The sequence below is a fragment of the Lichenostomus cassidix genome, chromosome 2 (genome assembly GCF_008360975.1).
Source record: "Lichenostomus cassidix isolate B80296 chromosome 2, HeHo_3.0, whole genome shotgun sequence".
Classification (NCBI taxonomy): Eukaryota; Metazoa; Chordata; class Aves; order Passeriformes; family Meliphagidae; genus Lichenostomus; species Lichenostomus cassidix.
In genome coordinates this window covers 80,280,926-80,300,457 of record NC_139482.1, presented here as the reverse complement: position 1 = coordinate 80,300,457, position 19,532 = coordinate 80,280,926, and the positions used below count along the sequence as shown (strand labels likewise).

The 19,532-nt window shown below is 38.4% G+C and overlaps 1 protein-coding gene across 2 annotated transcripts in view; it reads left to right on the top strand.

Annotated features, from left to right (window-relative positions):
• Nucleotides 1-211: 211 nt before the first annotated feature.
• Nucleotides 212-19,532, top strand: part of MARCHF6 (membrane associated ring-CH-type finger 6) — a 44,590-nt gene continuing 25,269 nt past the window's right edge. The window contains exons 1-8 of one of the 2 annotated variants that reach the window (XM_085052141.1): nt 212-362; nt 5,143-5,239; nt 6,055-6,128; nt 12,761-12,904; nt 14,278-14,350; nt 15,957-16,125; nt 17,514-17,706; nt 18,003-18,064. In XM_085052141.1, the coding sequence (XP_084908267.1) occupies nt 344-362; nt 5,143-5,239; nt 6,055-6,128; nt 12,761-12,904; nt 14,278-14,350; nt 15,957-16,125; nt 17,514-17,706; nt 18,003-18,064 (831 nt within the window). In that variant the 5' untranslated portion in view covers nt 212-343. Of the gene's footprint in view, nt 363-5,139; nt 5,240-6,054; nt 6,129-12,760; nt 12,905-14,277; nt 14,351-15,956; nt 16,126-17,513; nt 17,707-18,002; nt 18,065-19,532 lie in introns of both variants that reach the window. The other variant, XM_085052140.1, reaches the window with a different exon arrangement.

Sequence of the window (19,532 nt, the reverse complement as noted above, 5' to 3'; positions counted from 1 at the left end):
ACTCCTGGAGGTGTTTAAGGAAAAGCTGGACGTGGCACTCAGTGCCACGGTCTAGTGGACATAGGGGTGTTCGTTCATAGGTTGGACTGAACGATCTCCGAAGCCTTTTCCAGCCGAACTGACTCTGCGCTCCCGCAGTTGAGAGCACGGACATTGCCGCAGCAGCCCCCTCCCTGCCCGCCCGCCCGGCAGGGGGCGCTCGCGGGGGCGGGCGGCGCTCTGTCCCCGCGCGGCGCTCTGTGGCCGCGGGCTCGGCGGCGCGGCCGGTCCGTCCGCTCGGCGCGCGGCCCCGCCCCCCGCGGTCACACCACCCGCCCGGCCGGCGCTGCGTCAGCCCGGCAAGATGGAGACCGCCGAGGAAGGTACCGCGCTCACCCCGCGACCGCCGCCAGCTCCCGAGCGGGGGCTGCGCCGGGGCAGCCTCGGAGGGCGGAGGGGCGCGGGGGAGGAGGAGGGTGTCACTGGGCCGGCTGGGCGGGCCGGGGGCTCTTTACGCCCGGAGGGGCTTCTCGTAGCGGGGCTGCAGGTGCCCGGGCCCCGCGCCCCCCCCACCGTGCCGGGTCCGCCGTGCTGCGGGGCCGAGCCGAGCTGAGCCGAGCCGAGGGGCAGCGTGTGAGGCGGCGCGCGGGTGCCCCTTACATAACCGCGGGGAACGGGGAGCGGGGGGGGAAAGGGGGGCGGTGCCGGCAACACCCGGAGCGGGGCTGCCATGGGCCGCACCTGGGCACCGGGGCCCGCCGGAGCCTTCTGCTCGCTGCGGCTTCGCTTGGAGAAGTGGGGGCCCGGGGGCGAAATGAGATCCGGGGCGGAAAGCAGCAGGCGGGGTGCGCACGCTGGGGCAGCGTGAGAGGCGGCAGGAGGGCACTGCCCCGAGCTCCCTCCTGACCCGCGGACCCTGTCGGACCCGGCCGGCTCTCTAGCCCGGGGACTCAGATTCCCGAGTTTGTCCGAATAGTAAAAGGTGCTCCTTTCGCAAGGCTAACTTTGGTGTATGTGCTGGACAATCTGGTTGAAAAATTGAAATATACAGGAGCTGACATATTTCTCTGTCTCTTTTACAATAGAGTAATACACAGTCATTAATTAAAAAAAAAAATTGTCAAAGATACCATAGTCATGAGAGGGTTTTTATGTGTAGTTTCCATTTTTAAAGGTACTGCTTTATTTGAGCTCAAACATGTATATGTTTTGTCAGCACTTTTGTTATGCTTAGATAATCACAAAATTGTTAGGGTTGGAAGGTGCCTCTGGAGATCATCTACTTCAATCCCCCTGCCAAGGCAGGGTCACCTAGAGCAGGTGACACAGGAATGTGTCCAGGTGGGTTTTGAATGTCTCCAGAGAGGGAGAGAGACTGCACTGAGGGACTGTGTATTTCAAGCTGATACTGGAGAACTTTGATACATCAGCACTTCGTATTGTAGCATAAACCAAACTAAATAAAGGATGTCTGTTGTGCTATGTTTCTTGCAGTATTTGAGCTTTGTTTGTCATCTTAAACAATGAGTGCAAATACATATTGCAGTAGCAAGGCAGTTCCAAGGAAAGCATTTTGTGTCTTGGCTTTTGTTACTTTGGCATCATTTTGAATGTAGCTTTTTATCAGGTGTCACTTGCTTTTCCAGCTTGAGAGGATTAAAAAGAAAGAAAAAGCTGGAAAAGCATGAAACACTGGAGGAAATAACACAGCACCTTTGTAGTAGTGTCCTTTAGGTTGTTCTGTAGACATCTTTATTACACGTGAGCTCTGATGGTTTATCAACATATTAGTGTTTTTAAAATCTTACATTTGAAATTGCTTGCTGCAGCTCTGTAGAGCAACAGTCACATTGATGAAATCAACAACAAAGTGAAACTTTGATCGCTTGGCCTCTGGTTGCTCAGAAAACCTGGGGCTTTTTGCAAGCTATGAAGTGGACACTCAGAAATGTTGTTATTTTTCACCATTCCAGTAGCTGGTAAATCCATCTTGGTGGATTTAATTCAAACAGCATAGTTCATAATTTGTTACAGGCTGTTACCAGTGGTAGACTTTGATCATATCTGACTGAAGTAGGTGAACAGAAAGACCAGGAAGACAAAGAAGAGGAGGTTGTTAGTTACATCTTAAGGCATTTTCTTCAACTGAACCTTTGTGTTATATTCTACACTTGGAATTTGTGCTTTTTCTGGTTTTATATATATAAACACACACAAAGGCACATATATATATATATATATATACAGCCTTAGGTATTATATTGTGTCTTTATCAATGTTGCCCTCAAAAGCTCCGAGTGGTAGCATGAAAGTAACCAGTCTATATACTCACTTTCCATAAATACCACTAGAATGTTACAACTTCTTCTACAGTTTCAAACCTCAGATCCTACTATTAGAACTTCACGCAGCTTGCCAGAACACTGAAGAGACTGCCCAAGGTTAGAAAGTTCTGAACACCAGAAGCAGCAGCAGCAAAGACTGTGTTAGTGCCTTGAGGAAGAGGAAATACGATATTACTGTGTGCCTGAACTTTAGCTACAAAGTGTCAGATGCGCTTTCTGAACTGGTGATTGTCTGATAACAGTCTTACGGCTATTGTGGTTCTGATGGGTTTTGTGCTTGACTGAACTCCATTGTGGAGCTAGAAAACTGAACTGCATGGTAAGAGCTTAGATAAGAGAGGCACTCTGGGGTCATGGTCAGACCTAAGTGGAAACTGCTTTACCTCAGAACGAATGTGAAAGTTGCTTCTCTGCAGAACCCAAAAGAACCAGATACTGGGTTTTGCTGATGAGAGGTAATTCTAGTTCTTTCTAGTTAAATCAGTTTGTTTCTAAATAAAATAATCTTCACTTTTTGATATTCCAGTGCTGAATTCAGTTAGAGGGATAATAGGCAGTGAATCATTCTCAGGGGTGAGCAGGAAAGAACTTATTATTCAAGGCCATTTTTTCCAAAACACGTGGATGAAGAACAGGATGCAAAGAGTGTGTGTGCACGTATTAAAATAGTGACTCTTGCATGGTGGAATTATCTTTGACCATGGCTGTAGGTCATAAGGTGCATAGCTTTACACGTTGACCCTCAGTGGAGTTTATTGATTTGAAGCTATCAGTTGCTTAACAGACCCAACAATTACACTCATAATATGTTTATTTGGATTTATAAAACTGGTGGGAATATCTAGAAATTCTCATAGCTTTGAAAAAATAAGTTTTAGGTTAAAATTAGTTTATTAAGCTAACAGGCAGTCTTTTCTCAAGTAAAGAATTTTTTTGCTTGCAGTATGTAATGCAAATTGTTTTTTCCCAAAAGTTTTGAGAATAAGTGAACAGTTTGCTGTGAGAGTCAACAGGCCATTAAATGAGCAGATACAGAGAGCAGTGGTCATCTTTAAGGGAACAGTGTGCTTTTAACTTGCTTTCACTGTGCCAGAGTGTCCTTAAAGCAGTGGTTTCATGTGCTGTCTCGTGCTTGTCTGACCCTTTGTGAGGCTGATCCAGCCTACAAAGTTGTCAACTTGCTGTAGTGAAACAGCTCTGTTGGAAAGAATGCGGGAGGAGGTGGGCATGCCACAGCGAGTGGGTAGGGCCTGCCTGTCTGTGGGAGAGACCTGTCCTGTGCAGCCATCTGGAAGTGCCCTCTGGGATAAAAGAATCGTTTGTTAAGTGAAGTAGCAGTTCTGGTCATTCTCATCAGCAAAGTAACCAGGGACTCTTGATGTTTGCAGTGATACTGCAAATCATCACTCCTCAGTGTGGCAGTCATGGAAGTGCTCTTTATGTCTCTTTGTAGCATTGCTGATGTGATATTGCATACCTGTTTCTGTTAATTCTAGGTTTTCATGCTGCATGAATGAATTCATTCAACACTTTCATAGAAAGAAGAGTGGTTTTTTTTCCTTTTGAACCATCTGAATTCTTACACTTTATGTGTAGACACTGTCCTAATAGAGTATAAACTGTGGATATGGTCATAATGTGGCTTCATTATAGAAAAAATATTAATCAGCCTTTAGTGCCTTTTGAAACTTCTTGTAGAAAAGCATTCATTTTTGTAATTATGACCAAGAACAAAAATAGGTGATTCAGACCTGAAATTGCATATTTGCAGTATTGTTACATCAGTGGATTCAGTTGGTATTTTTCTGACAAAAATCTCTGATATGCATGTGTTACACTCTTGCAGGTTTGCTGGATAGTGGTTGATAGAGAAATAATTAACAAAAAAGAAAATCTCAAATTCACATATTCTATAGAAATGGACATTTTATGTTCATTTCCTTAATAGAAGTAAAAGGAGGAGTCAAGGGACGATATCGTTGATCAGTCAATAAACAGATAAAATACTTGATTTTTATTTCTATTTCATTGTGTTTAGAGCTCTGGCCAACTGACTGGTATTAAAATAGACATCTGTTCTTTTACAAGGAGAGGTTTATGCTCTTTATTCACAAAGCCCCTTGCAGCCTTTAATTGTAAGAAAATGTAAAAAATAGGGAATACGGAAAGTGCAGAACCTATTAAAATATTACTGAAATTATGAAATAAGAAGTAGAAAATGTCGTCTCTTACTAGACAGTGGACTTTGTGCAAGTTGGGTAGCAAACTTGCAAAATACCTCTATCTGTTTGTTATTTTGGATTTTTTCCCTTTCATCAAGAGCACCAAGGAAACATCTGTGTTAGTTTCAAGAGTAGCAAATTACTTAAGTCATTATTGGACATAATTGAATCTCTTCTGTTCAGCCCTTGTTTAACGTTTTCCAAACTCAGATGTAATTTTTCTATATTGAAGTCTCCACTTTCGAGAAAATTATCCTTAACAGTTTGTATGTTGTTTTAGTGGTAACTCCATATGTAGAAAACAGATCCTTCTGTAGTTTTACTGGGTCTATTTCCTAGAAATCTTAAAAATATTGTAAGACGTGTTTTGAATTTATGTAACGTGATCAGACAGATAACATTCTTGTTGCTCTTTCTGATGATCTCCCTGTCTCTGTCTTTCATCCTCTTTCAAAATCTGTCTTTCATCCTCTTTCAATTTATTCTGGCTTCATTTTGCTACATGGTAATGTTTCTAGAATGTAATTGTATAATTTGTCTTGTAAATTACAATTCTTTAAGCAGTAATGTAATAAGCTTTTTTTCCTTGTCAGCAGATATATGCAGAGTCTGTCGGTCGGAAGGAACTCCTGAGAAACCCCTCTATCATCCTTGTGTGTGTACTGGCAGTATTAAATTTATTCATCAGGAATGGTGAGTTCTGTGTCTATGGGTTTCCTAATTTTTTTGTTTGCTTGTTTTCCTTAATGAAAATATATTAACATGTTTCTTAAAACAACATGTTGAGTCTTCAGGTTAACTAGTAAGAAAAATGTAATTTTCAGTGGAAATGTGTTAAGGGTTTTGATGTTTTTTACATGATGATTCATTGCAATTCACAAAAAAAATAGTAATTATATATGGAAAAATGATAATTATTTACGTTTGGGACTGCAGTTCTGAGTGTATGTCAGCTTTATGAAAACGAAGCAGAAAAATCAGTGTGTTTGGGATTTTTCTGCCCACTTATGGTTGTGAATAGAAAGAACATTTAACCTCACAGAAAAAAATAAAAATGCCCTAGTACTTCTTAGTCGTTTTGAGGTGTGTTTGATCAGGAAGTGCTAAGGTAAAAACTGTAGTTCTGGTCTGTAGCATGCGTTCCTTTTAATGGTATTTTAATAGTTGTTCGAAATCTTAGCTGTGTGCATCTATATGTCATATCTTGAAGTGTTTATAAGAACTGGTGTCACTGCTGGGTGTCCATGCCAGGATGTCTGCTTTGATCAATAACATACTCAAAGAATGTACTTTATCAATACTGTAAGTGACGTATGTCAGTTTTTCTGTTATTTGAAACTTACTTGATGGCCTAAATGGACTTAATAAACGTGCTAATTTAAGTCCTGCTTGACAGTACAAATACCCTGATTTAAATGTGAAAGCAGAGAGGTGGTGTTTTTTCTTTAATGGAGTGATAGAGTGGAGAGATGTATAGCATGTGTTAATATGATCACTTTTTATTGCAGCTTAGTTCAGTGGCTTAAACACAGCAGAAAAGAATACTGTGAATTATGTAAGCACAGATTTGCTTTCACACCAAGTAAGTATATTTTACTGCTCCTATTTTTTTTCAGAATTTTTCTCACTTAGCATGTATGAAGTGATTTTTCATTCTGCATGATAGATCCAAACTTGTGTTTTAACTTCTGTATTCTTGTTTGAATTACAATTTTTGTGCATGTTATTGCAGATTGTGAGTTGCTTAAATATTGGATAATTTGGTTCTTTCATAAGCCTAAGTGAGACATAAAAGAAGTATTATTCTGTAACTTTTCTGACAGCCTCAGTCCCATTCTTTTGTTGCCAACATTACAGTGTATGGCATGTTTTCAGCTTCATTGATAAATTTGAGTGTTTGGAAGTCTGAATTGTAAAGTGAAACCACGGTAAAATTTGAATTTGAAAGCCATTTTTCAGTTACCTTTGTAGGATCTAGCTGCAACACTAACACTTGACTTCTGTCAGTTTCAGTTCAAATGATTTTTAGAGATAATGGCAATTATGATTATTCCACTTACATTTCAGTCAAGTTATACTAACTACCCAGTATTAAATTGCCTTTTATGTTCGATACAAATAGGTTAGGCAACTTATGATGAAGAATTACTCTATCTTCATGTAGTTCCCAGAGGATTCTTAATTACATTTTAACTGATTGTAGTAGGAATAGGTGAGGCCCTTTGACTTGGTGGCAAGCTAGTCTTACTTTGTGTTGTCAGTTTATTGCCCATTGAGCAGGTAAAGTCGTTTTTATGCTACATTTTTCTCTTTAAATATACTAATTTTTTCCTGCTCCCGTCTCACCTTTTTTTTGTGTTGCATTTTTTTTTCCTACTAGTTTTGTATTTTGGTAGGGAAAACTGAGGCTAAGGTGGTTTAGTTTCTGTATTTTCTGTCTCGAAAATCCCTTAATCCACTTTCCTTCTATATGTTGAACGTTGGTATTATGTATTTCTGCCAATAATTAATTAAATACATTAGACCAGCGGTGAAATGTGCAATATTAGCTTTGTCTTGTGAGGACAATATTGTATTTTATGTTGAACACGGCAATGCTTTCCAGTTATTCTTTAATACTACAGGGACTTGTATGAGGAATGTTAGAGATCATCTGCTTGCAGGTTTTATTTGTTAAACGTTTTTATAAAGACATTATATTGCTTCTGTGTATAAGCTTTTGCAAACTAGAAGTGATACCCAGTTCTGAATCTCCCTACAAGCTAATTAGCCAATTTAAAAATCGCATTTCGTGGCTGAATCCTCTACAGAATTTAGTGTGCGAGCCCAGAAAATGGCATTTCAGCAATTTATTAGTTGTTAAGAAAGAAGACTTCCTAGTTTTGTATGAAAAGAAAAAAAACAAGCCTAAAAAGTTTATAATGTTTTCCTTGGGACCTAGGAAGAAAGAGGATGAGACATTCTAAAGTGTAAACTAAGTACTCTTAATATGCATGTTACTTTTGGTAAGAGGAAGCTTATTTACAGCCCTTACCAACAGCGGTATTCCTGCAGAAGTTAAACCTTGACTGACGTTGCTGTTGCAGCTTGTCACGTACTTGCAGGTTATGGACAGGGGAGGAAACATGGTTAATGTGGCTCAACAAGCTACCATTTGTCACAGGAGCTTTGAAGTTGGTAATAAGGAACTACTTTCTTCCTCATTCAGTGGAGTGTATCCTCCACATTCAGCTTCTAGTAAAGGTCTGCTTATCCTCTGCCACACACTCATCACTTTCCTGACTGAGCAGGCTCAGCTGATAAGGTTTTCTTCTTGGCTTTCCATATTGCACAGTACTTTTTCCTACCAGGATTCACACAGTGGTGGCATATGAGGTAACCTGCGTAGATTGCTCCTGCCCTCCCTACCCATTGGTCTTGTTTCATTGTTTCCCTCACATCCAACACTCACACAGTTACGGTTTCCTTGGTTTCTCTTATCCTTCTTTGGAAGACAATGTGGCTGTCAAGTCTGGAAGCTGGATCTGCTTGTGGGAGCTGGGAAGGAGTCACAGGTGCTAGAGAGAGAAAGGCAGAAAAAAAAGGGATGTATGTGCCAGTCATCGAAGCAAAGTTGGATCTGGCCACTAACCGTGCCAGATGTAACACACTTTCAGCTAAGTTAATTCACCAGGGGATGTGGTCAAATAAACACGTATAAACACATGTAATTAATATTTGTGCTTCAGCAGACAGGCACTAATAGTATAATAGAGTATTAGTGCAGTAATACCAGCAACTCCTCTCTTCTTTAGCTTGGTTTGCTTGCTAGGGCTATTGCTGTCATTCTGTCAAAAATACTCACTTGCTAGTGTAACTTCTTGTGTATGGAGTAGTCATAAACTATTTCTAGTGCATTTATCCTCCAAGTTCTGTAGCATTTTGTGTTTTGGTTTTTTTTTAGCACCTGAACTGCTAGTTTAGTTACTGTTTGGAAGGAAGGAAAAAGGAGAAGATTCAACTTGCATTTTGGCAGGAGTACAAAGGAGCAAATTTTTCTTTTGAATAATAGCATCATTCTCTAAATGTGTTTAGTCATGTAGGTAAATGACTCAATTTCAGATGCACTCTTTAAAGCTAATTTTTTTATGTTTTAAAATTAATTCCTTTTCTGCAGTTCTTCAAGTTACGAATTAAGACAACTGTTAAAAAAAGTTGCTTTTGACATTTTTTGATTACACAAAGGTGCTTCTTAACTTTTAACTCACAAGTTTTCTTTTTGAGTTTTTAAAGAGTAAGTACTCTGTATTCTTTTCCTCCCCACATGTGTGCTTTCTTTTGTCATGTGAAAGGATGTGCTAGTATTAATGCTGCATTAAGCATTCATAAGCACTGACACATGAAAGATGGTGAGGCTGTATTTCCCAAGAAAATGCAAAATGTTGTCAAAACTCCTCCTTTCTGTAGGAGATAACATTGACATAAACACTGTCAAAAACACAAATATGGAAGCAGACTAGGCTGATCTTTGGCTGGAGATTGGGATGTGTTCATTTCTCTGCTTCCTTTGCAGCTTCATTGCTGGTATGTGGTTGATACAATGTCACAAGCTTAGTTTAAACAAAGATTGTAAAACCAAAGGAAGCCAAGGGTGGGCTGTTCATTATCATGTAATTTGTATTTTATTGAAGGATATATTGAGCTGATTTCTTTACCTGTTCATTTTGATAAACTTTTAACATAGTGGTATGTATCTTCAATGTTTTTAGAAAGTCTAATTTGAAAAAATAAACTTATGGAACAAAATACTACATGCTGGCACAGAATTCAGTGTGTCTTCTGCCAGCTTCAGTGTGCAGAGTATACACACAGTTGAGATTTATATGAATGTTATTTCATATATTTGTTAGAGCTGTGCTTGCCTGAGAAGGAGTAGAGTTTTTCTCCTTTTACCTGAGTGGTCTGAAGCAAAGTCTGCGTATGTTTGAAGGGTGTAAAACACAGAAATATAGAATGATTTGGGTAGGAAGGGTCTTTTGAAGATCATCTAGTCCAACCGACAGTCTTATTTCACTATCAGTGCACAAGGATGACTGAGGTGGCATATTATTTCCTTGCAAATGTAGTAGTAAATAGGGAAGCTTTGGGTAATAGGGTTGCAAGTGTGATGATTCTGTGAAGGAGTTGAAATGGCAGCTTCTAAAGGTAGCCTTCTGTTTTTTCTACCTTATTTGTGTCGGTGTAAGAGTAAATTTTTGTCATACTATCTGTTTTGGAGAAGTAAAATTAATAATTGGGTTCCTGGAAAAGTTAGGCTTAAAGGAGGGGAGGGAAGGATAGGGTAGAACAAAACCCCACCTCCTGAAAACAACCATCCAAACAAAAGAACCTCATCCAAATTTAGGATTCACAACTAAATTAGCAGTTACACTGCCCAGGTGTGACCTAAGTATCCAAAAAGCTTTCTAGTTGTTTTTCCATGGCCTGTACAGCTCAAGGAAGTTGAGCTAAACCTATGAAAAATGCAGCCCAAGTCTGTTTAAATTTCATCCCGTAATACAAAAAAGACCAACTGTTGTTTCAATTGGTCTCTAGTAGAAAGATTTTTGTTTGGAGGAACTATGGTAAATAATGCAGGAATTTAGTTTCTCAAACTGAGTTAGGAAGGATTAGTGGATGGAAGGTAAGGGATGGAGGTGTGGTGAGGAGGATGAGTGTGCAAAAGCAAGTGAAGAGGCTGTATGCTATGGTGGCAGGGGTCAAAGTCTTAGGCCTCAAAGTGGTAGTGGAGAGTGGATAAAGGGAGCTGCCATGTGGACAGAAAATGGCAGTAGATGCCAGTTACAAGTGGGGGGAATAAGCTATGAAAATCGCTGGCAGCAAACTTCAGTGCTGCAGGGTGCTTGGACACCAGGGGTTCCTGTCATGCTAGGAATTCCTGCATTTCATGCACCTGAATGTTGCAGGACATAGAAAGATTTTACCTTATCATTATGGTATAAAGCTTGTAGTGGAAAAAGCTTTACATATTTTGAGGTGTGACAGTGCACGGGAAAAACAGCTTTCTTCCCACCCCCAGCTTCTGAAATCACAAAAAAATCACCAAACTGTTAAAATTGGGGGGATATAGCTTGTCTTCTCTGAGGAGTAATAGCTACATTGAGCTTTTATTTGAAAATGCTCAGTTGTAACCCTAAAGCCTTTAGAAAGATGAGCATGCAAAAATGCTATTTTTTATACGCACTTCTGCTTTACTGAGTTAGGATGGACATTCTTTCCTTGTGTGAGTGTTCAATAATTCCTGAAAGATGGGTTTTAAAACTTTGTTCTAAAATTTCAAATCCTTCCAACTTAACAACTTGTCCCTAACAAATAAATCATTAATACAAAGTTAATGTTTTCCCTGTGGTCCTTGCTGCAGTTTCAAAGTGTTGATCAAAATATATTTTTTGAAAAGGCAAAAGTATCTGCTGAGTTGTCTGAGTGGTACCATAAATATTTAACAGATATACTCTAAATAGATATTCTTTTCACCTTTGATAAAGGTTTTTCATCTTCTGTGGCAAACATTTTCCAGAATATTTGTTCAGTGTGAGCTGAGAGATCATTAGTAAGACTTCAGTTGGTATTTTCTGTGGTTCCAAATTATGTATTAAATCTGCTTCTGTAACAAGAACATTGTAAATTGGTACACGGTGTCAAAATATGTTTGTGTCCTGCTTTCAATTTACTGCTCTATGTTCTCACAGCTACACTTCCCTGCTGTTACACTTTTAGTCCTTTCTTTTATGAGTTCCAGTTCCTTGCCAGATACCTGGCTAATAATGAGCTTTGAAATTTCAAACCAGTTACTACTTGTCTAAGGGGTACTGTCTTGTTGTTACTTTGTCTCAAATATAACCCACATATTGTTGAAATGAATCAGTCTCTCTCCCTTCTTTGACTACTTCTGGATGTTGATACTGTTTGTCTGTGTTCTTGAGGTCTCTTTTCATTACAGAAGCAGGGAAATAGCACTGGCAAGAAAAGAATTTCTTTCTCCTGTAGAGGCTTCTTCTCTGAGACTAGTAAAAGGATAATTGGGTATATAGGCAAAGGAGATGCAGGTAGATAACATAAAGCAGTATTTGTTAGACTCTTAAAGGATAGCTCATGAGAGGAAATGAAAACTTTTTGTTCATATAAAAATTGAGTTTTCTTATGTAGTTAGAAGTGAGGTTTTAAAAGATAGCTGCGTCGATGTTTGCTTGTTATGTTGGAAACCCCTGCACTTGAAGACTTTAACGTTATGGACTATGTCTTTGTGCAACTTCCAACTGTAGTTTATCTTTTTTATTCAAATCTGATATTGATAGTGTGCATTACCACTTCTTGGTATCCATGTAAGTGTGCAGAAACTAAGTGTATGTAATGAAATCGTTCAATGTTTTCTAATTGTTTGCAAAAGAAGACCTCATCGTTTTTTCTTGGCTTTTGGGTAGGGTTGGGCCTATGCAACATACAGGTGTTGAATTTAAAAAGCCAAGAAAATCTAGTATTATGAGAATATCTATACAGGGTGAGAGAATAGCATCACATTCTGTAATTGGAGTGTCCTTAGAAGAAATTCAGAATCATAAGAAACAGATATCTGGTGAAAGTCAGTCATTCTGTATAAATTTCGATGTATGTGGATAGTTAAAATCAGTTCTCTTCAATTTTTTTTTTCTGTGTGCTGCTTTTATTTTGCCGGGGTTTGTTTGGTCTGTGCTGTTGGATGGCAAGTAGAATCTAAATTATCTAGCACAAACAAATGGATAGTGTGTAAAATTGCTAATTGCTCTTGTTCCTTGTGCTCTTTCCATGAACTAGGTTTATAAATAACAGCCAGAGGAATCTTTGAGGTAGAGTTGAGTGAGAAGGGATACTGATTTTAGAATCTGCTTTTTCTTGGGTTTATTTTTAGGTAATTGGAGTTTACAGTTAACAAATAAAGCTACTAAAAAAAACTTAAGTCAAAAACTAGCATGGAGCTTATTCATTTTCCCATTCCACTCAGTACACAATGAAATAAATGTGTTATATGAAGGGTTTTTTTTGTTTTTGTTATTTGTTTGGAGTCATCTCTTGAGAATATAAAATATGCTTATTCTTCTGGTAAGCTTTTGTCAGATACAAGCAGTTTGTGGTTGGCAGGACTTTTATATAAATGCTTCTTTAAAGGACAAACTGTTCATAAGTGCCTTTTCTACATAGTTTATTCCCCAGATATGCCTTCACGGCTTCCAATCCAAGACATCTTTGCTGGACTGGTTACGAGTATTGGCACAGCAATACGATACTGGTTTCATTATACACTTGTGGCCTTTGCATGGTTGGGAGTAGTACCTCTTACTGCATGTAAGTATTAATTTTTTGTACATAATACTGTTATACACAGGGAAGTGTGCCGCTTCCTGCAACAGAGTTTTGTGAGATCATTATTAGTTTATTTTTAAAAATTCAAAGATGTTATTTCATTTCTTTTCACTCAGAAGTTCTAGCTGTTTGACTCTTAAGCCAGTAGTGCAATGATGAAAGGTGTTAAGACATAGGAGAGAGACTGTATGAAAGGGCTTTTAAATGTCTTACTCCAATGAAATGCCTCTTCTCAATTATCTTTACAGTGTACATGGAAGCTTTTATTTGATGCCATTTATTAATATTAAGATAGAGAAGCTGGTTTTTTAACCATCTATAAATGAAAGTGCGGGGGGGGATTTATGTGAAAAGTAAAATTCCTTTGCAATCATGGCCAAATTGATTAGTAAAACTCTTAAAAAATCTAAAAGTCATGTAAGTAGTAAAGGAATTCAGTAGAAAAGAGGGCACACATTTAAATTACCGTAGTATCCAGTTTGAAATTCACTCTCCAAATTGGGATGGAAAAAGGACTATTGATGTTTCAACAAGCTAACAATACAGAGAAAATGGAGAAAGGCAGAAAGGATACAGTGATCAGTCAAGGAAATAATTGGAAGGGCATCTTTACAAATTGTAATATACCTCTTGAACACAAGAGCAGGGATTAAATGCATCTCCCCAGGCAGTTTCTCAGTATGTTTTGTGCTTTTATTTGTAGCTGGCACAGGCTTAGTTTGAGGATAGCACAATATTGGCGTCACCTAATTTTCTGAAGTAGACCATATACACTGTTGGCCTACTTTTTAAGTACATGGTAAAAACATGAACTAGCATCAAGTGTTAATCCATAAAACAGTTATTTAACACAGGTGATTAAATGGTGATGATCCTTGCTACATGATATCATAATATCAGAAATTTATACACATTTAAAATATGACTGAACAAATTAAAGAGGGAAAAGTTCCATCAAGGATTAATTAGCAATGAGATGTTCTGGAATAAGAAGTGTAAGAGAATGTACTGAAGAAGGATCACTGCAAGCATCTTTAAGCTGCTTCCATATTCAGCTTTAGGCATCCATTAGTGTGACCTGTGCTGGAGACAAGTGTAGACGAATTTTGGATCTAACCTAGTATGGCAGTCTTTACACTTTGAATATGTACTTTTAAACATGTGCAGCTAAAATACAGCTTTGTTCCATGTGGTTGTATATGGTCTTGAGTTCTGTTCATGCACTGGAAGTAGAGATTTGCTTCCATGTCATAAATTTGGTTGGACACCAGGTGAAAAGAGGGTACCTCTGGTCCTTTCCAAGCGATGCTATAGCCAAAATCAGATTTATACCAAGCTTCTGTTTATTCACGCAGGTCGTATCTACAAGTGCTTGTTTACTGGCTCTGTGAGCTCACTACTGACACTGCCATTAGATATTCTGTCCACGTAAGTATTTCAGCAGTTTGATACAAAAATCTGTTTTAGTCAGATTACTCTGAAAACAGTAGCCTTGGAATTTAGTATCCCTTTCTTCTGGTTACTTTTGTTATCTTCTACCATCTTAAGTAAGCAACTGCCCATTATCCTTTGCACAATCAGATGGATGGACAACAGCATTACAGTAGAAATTGTTTCGCTTTGGAGTTCCATTATTCAGGATCTTTGGAGCTGGAAAACCGACTTTACAAAGCAGGCCCTAGTTAATGAAGATTTGTATTTGATGTCAAGAAAACATATGCTGCAAAATTACACTTAGTAATTAAAAAAAAATTTCCTATGGTTTAAATCAAATTATGCTAGTAGAATATTAAGAAATGTGTCGCTAGTAACGTCACATTCTGTTTTCTTAGTTGCATTTTTATGTTTTGAATTTAATTTTATCCATTCTGAGTCTCTTATGTGAGAGAGATTATTTTTTATCAGATTTCCTTCTAGCTGATACTTGGATTTTTAATACTTCGATCACCATCTGCTATTGCTTATTGTCTGTCTTTGTCCTTTTAAAATCAGTTTTGCCTAAAGAATCAGTAAATACCAAACAACAGAATTTCAAGCTGCTTCTTACTTTCTCATTACCTTGAACATGAGGAACCGAAACTCAGTTTGAGTAGAATCAGTTGCACATCAAGCAAATTTTGAATGAATGTTCTATGTGGTTCAGCTAAGTCATCTTAGTTGGGCTATTTGATTTGAGACATCAGGTCAAGTTGTGTTTAACTAATTTTCATTATTGGAGAGAGATGCTCACTTCAGTCTAATAACAATACTTTGCCTGTTATCTTTGTAGTGTAGATTCTATTTTTATGTTTTGGAGAAGAATCTGAAACAATCAAACTGAGAGCACCTCATGTCTATAACAGAAAATAAGGGACTCAAGTATTTGTCAGATTCTAATGGTGTGTGAAACTGTGTTTTGACATTTATTTCTTTGGCAGAGTCAATTACAGTAGCCTCTTGTGTCATCTTTTAATTTTGGACTTCATGTCCCCATGGTATTCACTGTGCTGTGCAGGCACAAGTGTGCAGCTTCAAGGAGGACCAGACTGATGCTTTGGAGATGGCAGAGTACTATGGTGCCATGTTTCTTACTTATTTTAAAGAACATATTGTAGTTTTCTGAGGAGGTACCTGAAATTAGGGATGAGGGTTGCCAAAGATGGTTTAAGTACCTCTTGCATTGCATGAAACCCTGGTTTTGGTCGGCTTGGCTGAACTTTGCTTTGCTGCTGCTTTACAATTATGTGTGACCTGACAGATTAAGTTTTTTAAGGCATTGCAGTAATATCTGGGGTAAAATGCTACCTGAAATGTGGAGCAGTTGAAGGGAAACCCTGCAGTTCCATTCTTCTGATTCAGGTAGCTCAGCAGATAAATGCTTAGGTGGACTGGATATTATGCATTAAGCTATTTAAGAAAATCTGTTACTGTATCAAACGTTTTACTTAGTAACTATTGTGTTTCCGTTGCTGTTCTGGAAGATTTTTTTTCTGAACTACTCTGTAGTCTTATTAGGAAAATATTGTTTTCATTAATACTTAATTTTTTTCAACAGGGAGAACTTACTGGCTGACTGTTTGCAGGGCTGTTTTGTGGTAACATGCACTCTGTGTGCATTTATCAGCCTTGTTTGGTTACGTGAACAGATCGTCCATGGAGGAGCACCACAGTGGTTGGAACAAAATCAACAACAGCCACTCAATGGTGTTGGTCAACAAAATGAGGTAAAACTTACTGCTCATTAGTTTACAATTAATTTAGAAGATGTGGTCTGTGAATAAATACATTATCAGGGCACAACAGTAATGTTATTTTACTGCAGGATATCTTTATTTCTTAGCAGAAGTTGAACACTTGTTCCTATATAAACCTGGTGACACCACTCTTCTGTTTTTGAAGTTGTTTCATTGTGTAGCATTGCATAGATTCTTATCTCTGTATTTTTTCTAAGATAATTTTGTGCATGTAAAGCTGAATTCTCAGGCATAGTCAATGAAGATGCAGCTTGCTTTTATTTTGTCTTTTTCATAAGTATTTCAGTGGTTCATGAGGTAAAAATTCACTGTTCTCAAAGCAATTGGAAGTTTTGTTGACACCACTGAAGTTGGAGCTTCTCTGCCCTCCTCCCACTCCCAACACACACATGTGCACTTCTTTAGTGCTTACAGGAGCCTCTTGGGTGGAAGAAGAGATTATATTAGCAATCCGTGCATAGGGAAAAATAATTCAAAATGTTGGTTTCTTTTGTCATAAATGTAATTTTATAAAAGACAGAGATTCTCATCTTCGTGACTGGCTTGGGTTGACCTTGAGTTATCATCTTTCTAATAGAATGATAGTTTTCATAGAATCAAGAGAGTTCCCCTCTATTAAGCACTGGTGAGATAACATTTGGAGTGCTGTATCCAGTTCTAGGCTCCCCCAGTACAAAAGAGGTGTGGACAGGAGTGAGTGCTGTGAAGAGCCAACAGAAATTATTAAAGGACTGGAATATCTGATATGTGATGAGAGGCTAAGAGATCTAGAATTGTTTATTTTGGAAATGAGAACACTCAGGATGGACCTTATCAGTCTGTATAAATGCCTCATGGAAGGCTGTAAAGAAGACAGAGCCAGAACTGTCTTGGTAGTATTGAGTGGCAGGACCATAGGCAGTAGGCTTAAATTGAAATGCAGGAAATTCCATTTAGATTAAAGTAAAAGGGTGGGTTTTGTCTATGTTGGATTTTGACTTTGTTTTTTTTAAACTAATACTGTGTCCACCTACAGGAGCAGGTTTCTCAGAGAGGTTGTAAAGTTTCCATCTCTGGAAAAAGTGGCTCAAAAGCCAAGTGGAAACAGCACTGAGCAACCTGCCATAGCTGACCCTGCTTGGAGTAGTTGGGTTGACTAGATGATCTCTAGAAGTCCTTTCCTACCTCAGTGACACTGTAAAGTTATCTAAATGTTTCTTTTCCTGTTTTTAAAGGTTTAGTGGTCCCAAATGTAGTTCTTATCTAGAAAGTACGATTGACATTTTTTTAATACTGTTCGGTTTCATGTATATACAGGATAAAAGCATGGAAAGAGCTTAATCAACCTAACCAAATACTAAATTCTGTTTCTTCTGCAGGCTCAGGCTGTTGTAAATGGAGGTGTTGATAATGCCGTGCTTGATCAACCTGCTAACCCAGCTGCTGAGAATGTAGTTGTAGGTGAGAACCCTGAAATTCAAGAGGAACAAGTAGATGAGGAGGAGGAAGATAATGAAGATGAAGAGGATGCTGTAGTAGAAGATGCAGCAGATGCAAACAATGGAGCACAAGGTAACAGGTGACTCAAAGCATTAATGTTCTAGTTCTTATTAAATAGAAATTAATTGAGTATAGAACTGTCATAATGGAAGGAAGCTGTGTAAATTCCTGCTTCAGCTTATTTATCTTTGCTTTGCAAATTTCATGCATTTTGAGTGCTGAAGCATCCGCTTGCTGAAAAGCTATCAGCAGTTACAAGATGAGTATTATGCACTCAAGTATTTTTGTGCATTTAGCACATAGCATGGAGTGGTTGTATCTTGTTTTGTGTGATCTAACAGCTGTAAAAATGACCATTGTCTCCTCAGATGACATGAACTGGAATGCTTTGGAATGGGATCGAGCAGCAGAAGAGCTTACTTGGGAGCGAGTGAGTAAGAATCATCTTCTTTATTTAATAGTTCAGGCTCATAGTTGAAATAATTTGTTCTGTTGGTGAGTTAAAATGCATTTGGGGTAGATTTGGAAATCATTCTTTTGCTACAAGCCTTTAGTGACCTAGAAAAGTTGTTACATTATAAACCAAATGTTATTATGTAACTTCTTAACTATCAAGGAAAGCACTTCTTTGATTTGAAGTATAGTAGCAGCTTAAAACGTGTTTTAGTACGGTCTTTTTTGAAGTCTTTAACTTGGTGTGGTGTAGAACTGAATTGCAGCTTGCTTTGAGAACACTGGGCCAGATTAGGAGTGCACAGATGTTGCATTAGATGTAGTTTAATGCTTAGTTTTTGTATTCGTGAAAGCATTAGACTAAAGAAAAGAGAGAAATGTAAATTGAGGTTTCTTTGCAAAAAGCAAATGTGTTTCTCTAAAAATGACAGAGCATTTTAATGTAACGTGGTCTCTGTATTGTTTATGGATCACAAATGCCATACCTAGAGTATGACATGCATGTACACTGTAATCATAGAGTAATGTAGAGACTCAGGAACTAGGTTTTTGTAGCTGGTCCAGAAGTAGCCAAGATCTGAGTTCAGAGCTGACCACATGCAGCAATATCTGCCTGGAGGTAGGTGCAGCAGCTTCATGTGGTTTACTGGCATCACTACTCACTGTATTCCTAGGCTGTGGTATAGCTGTTGCTTCAATTGCAGCGTAGTAGAAATACAGTTTTCATCATGAGAGGCACATCTTGATATTTGTTTGATATCTACTGAAAGCTCCCTAGTGTGTTTTGAAAGATATTTCATGAGAAAAGACATACATAAATTCAGGTTCCTGAACCATTCTGTTGTTTATTTCAAGATTAAGTATTTCAAGACGTTATATTTCTGAACCCAAATTATTTGCTAGAAAGTGCTGATATATTTGTAATTGATAATATTTTGTTGCCTCTCCATGAATATAGAAATCAGTTTCAGCATACTCTCATAACCACTTGCAATGTTATGTGCTGACGCAGGCAATAGATGTGTAGTTGACATTTGGTACCAAAATTGGGGTAGTTTCTTCTATTATGTCACCGTGTGAAAATACCATGCAAGTTTTCTGAATATTCAAAAGTTTTTGCATCTTGGTTTAATTAGTAAAATACGTGCAACTCTTATTTCTTGGAATTCCGTGCAAAGTCCTGGTACAAAAGAGCCTTGAACCTGGAACTTTACAGCAGTGATTGTGGAGTAGGAGTGTCTGGGTTGAAATAGTAAGATACACTCAAAGTGGGGGGAAAGGAGATTGTTTTTATCTTTTTTTTTAATAGATGCTTTATTTTTTGCTGCTCTGGGGATGCTTCTCATAACAGCTGTGCTGAGTGATGAAGAATTTGTTTCCCATCTTCCCTAGCTATAGAGCAATTCTGTTCAAAAGATTATAACATACGGTGTAGCAAAATATCC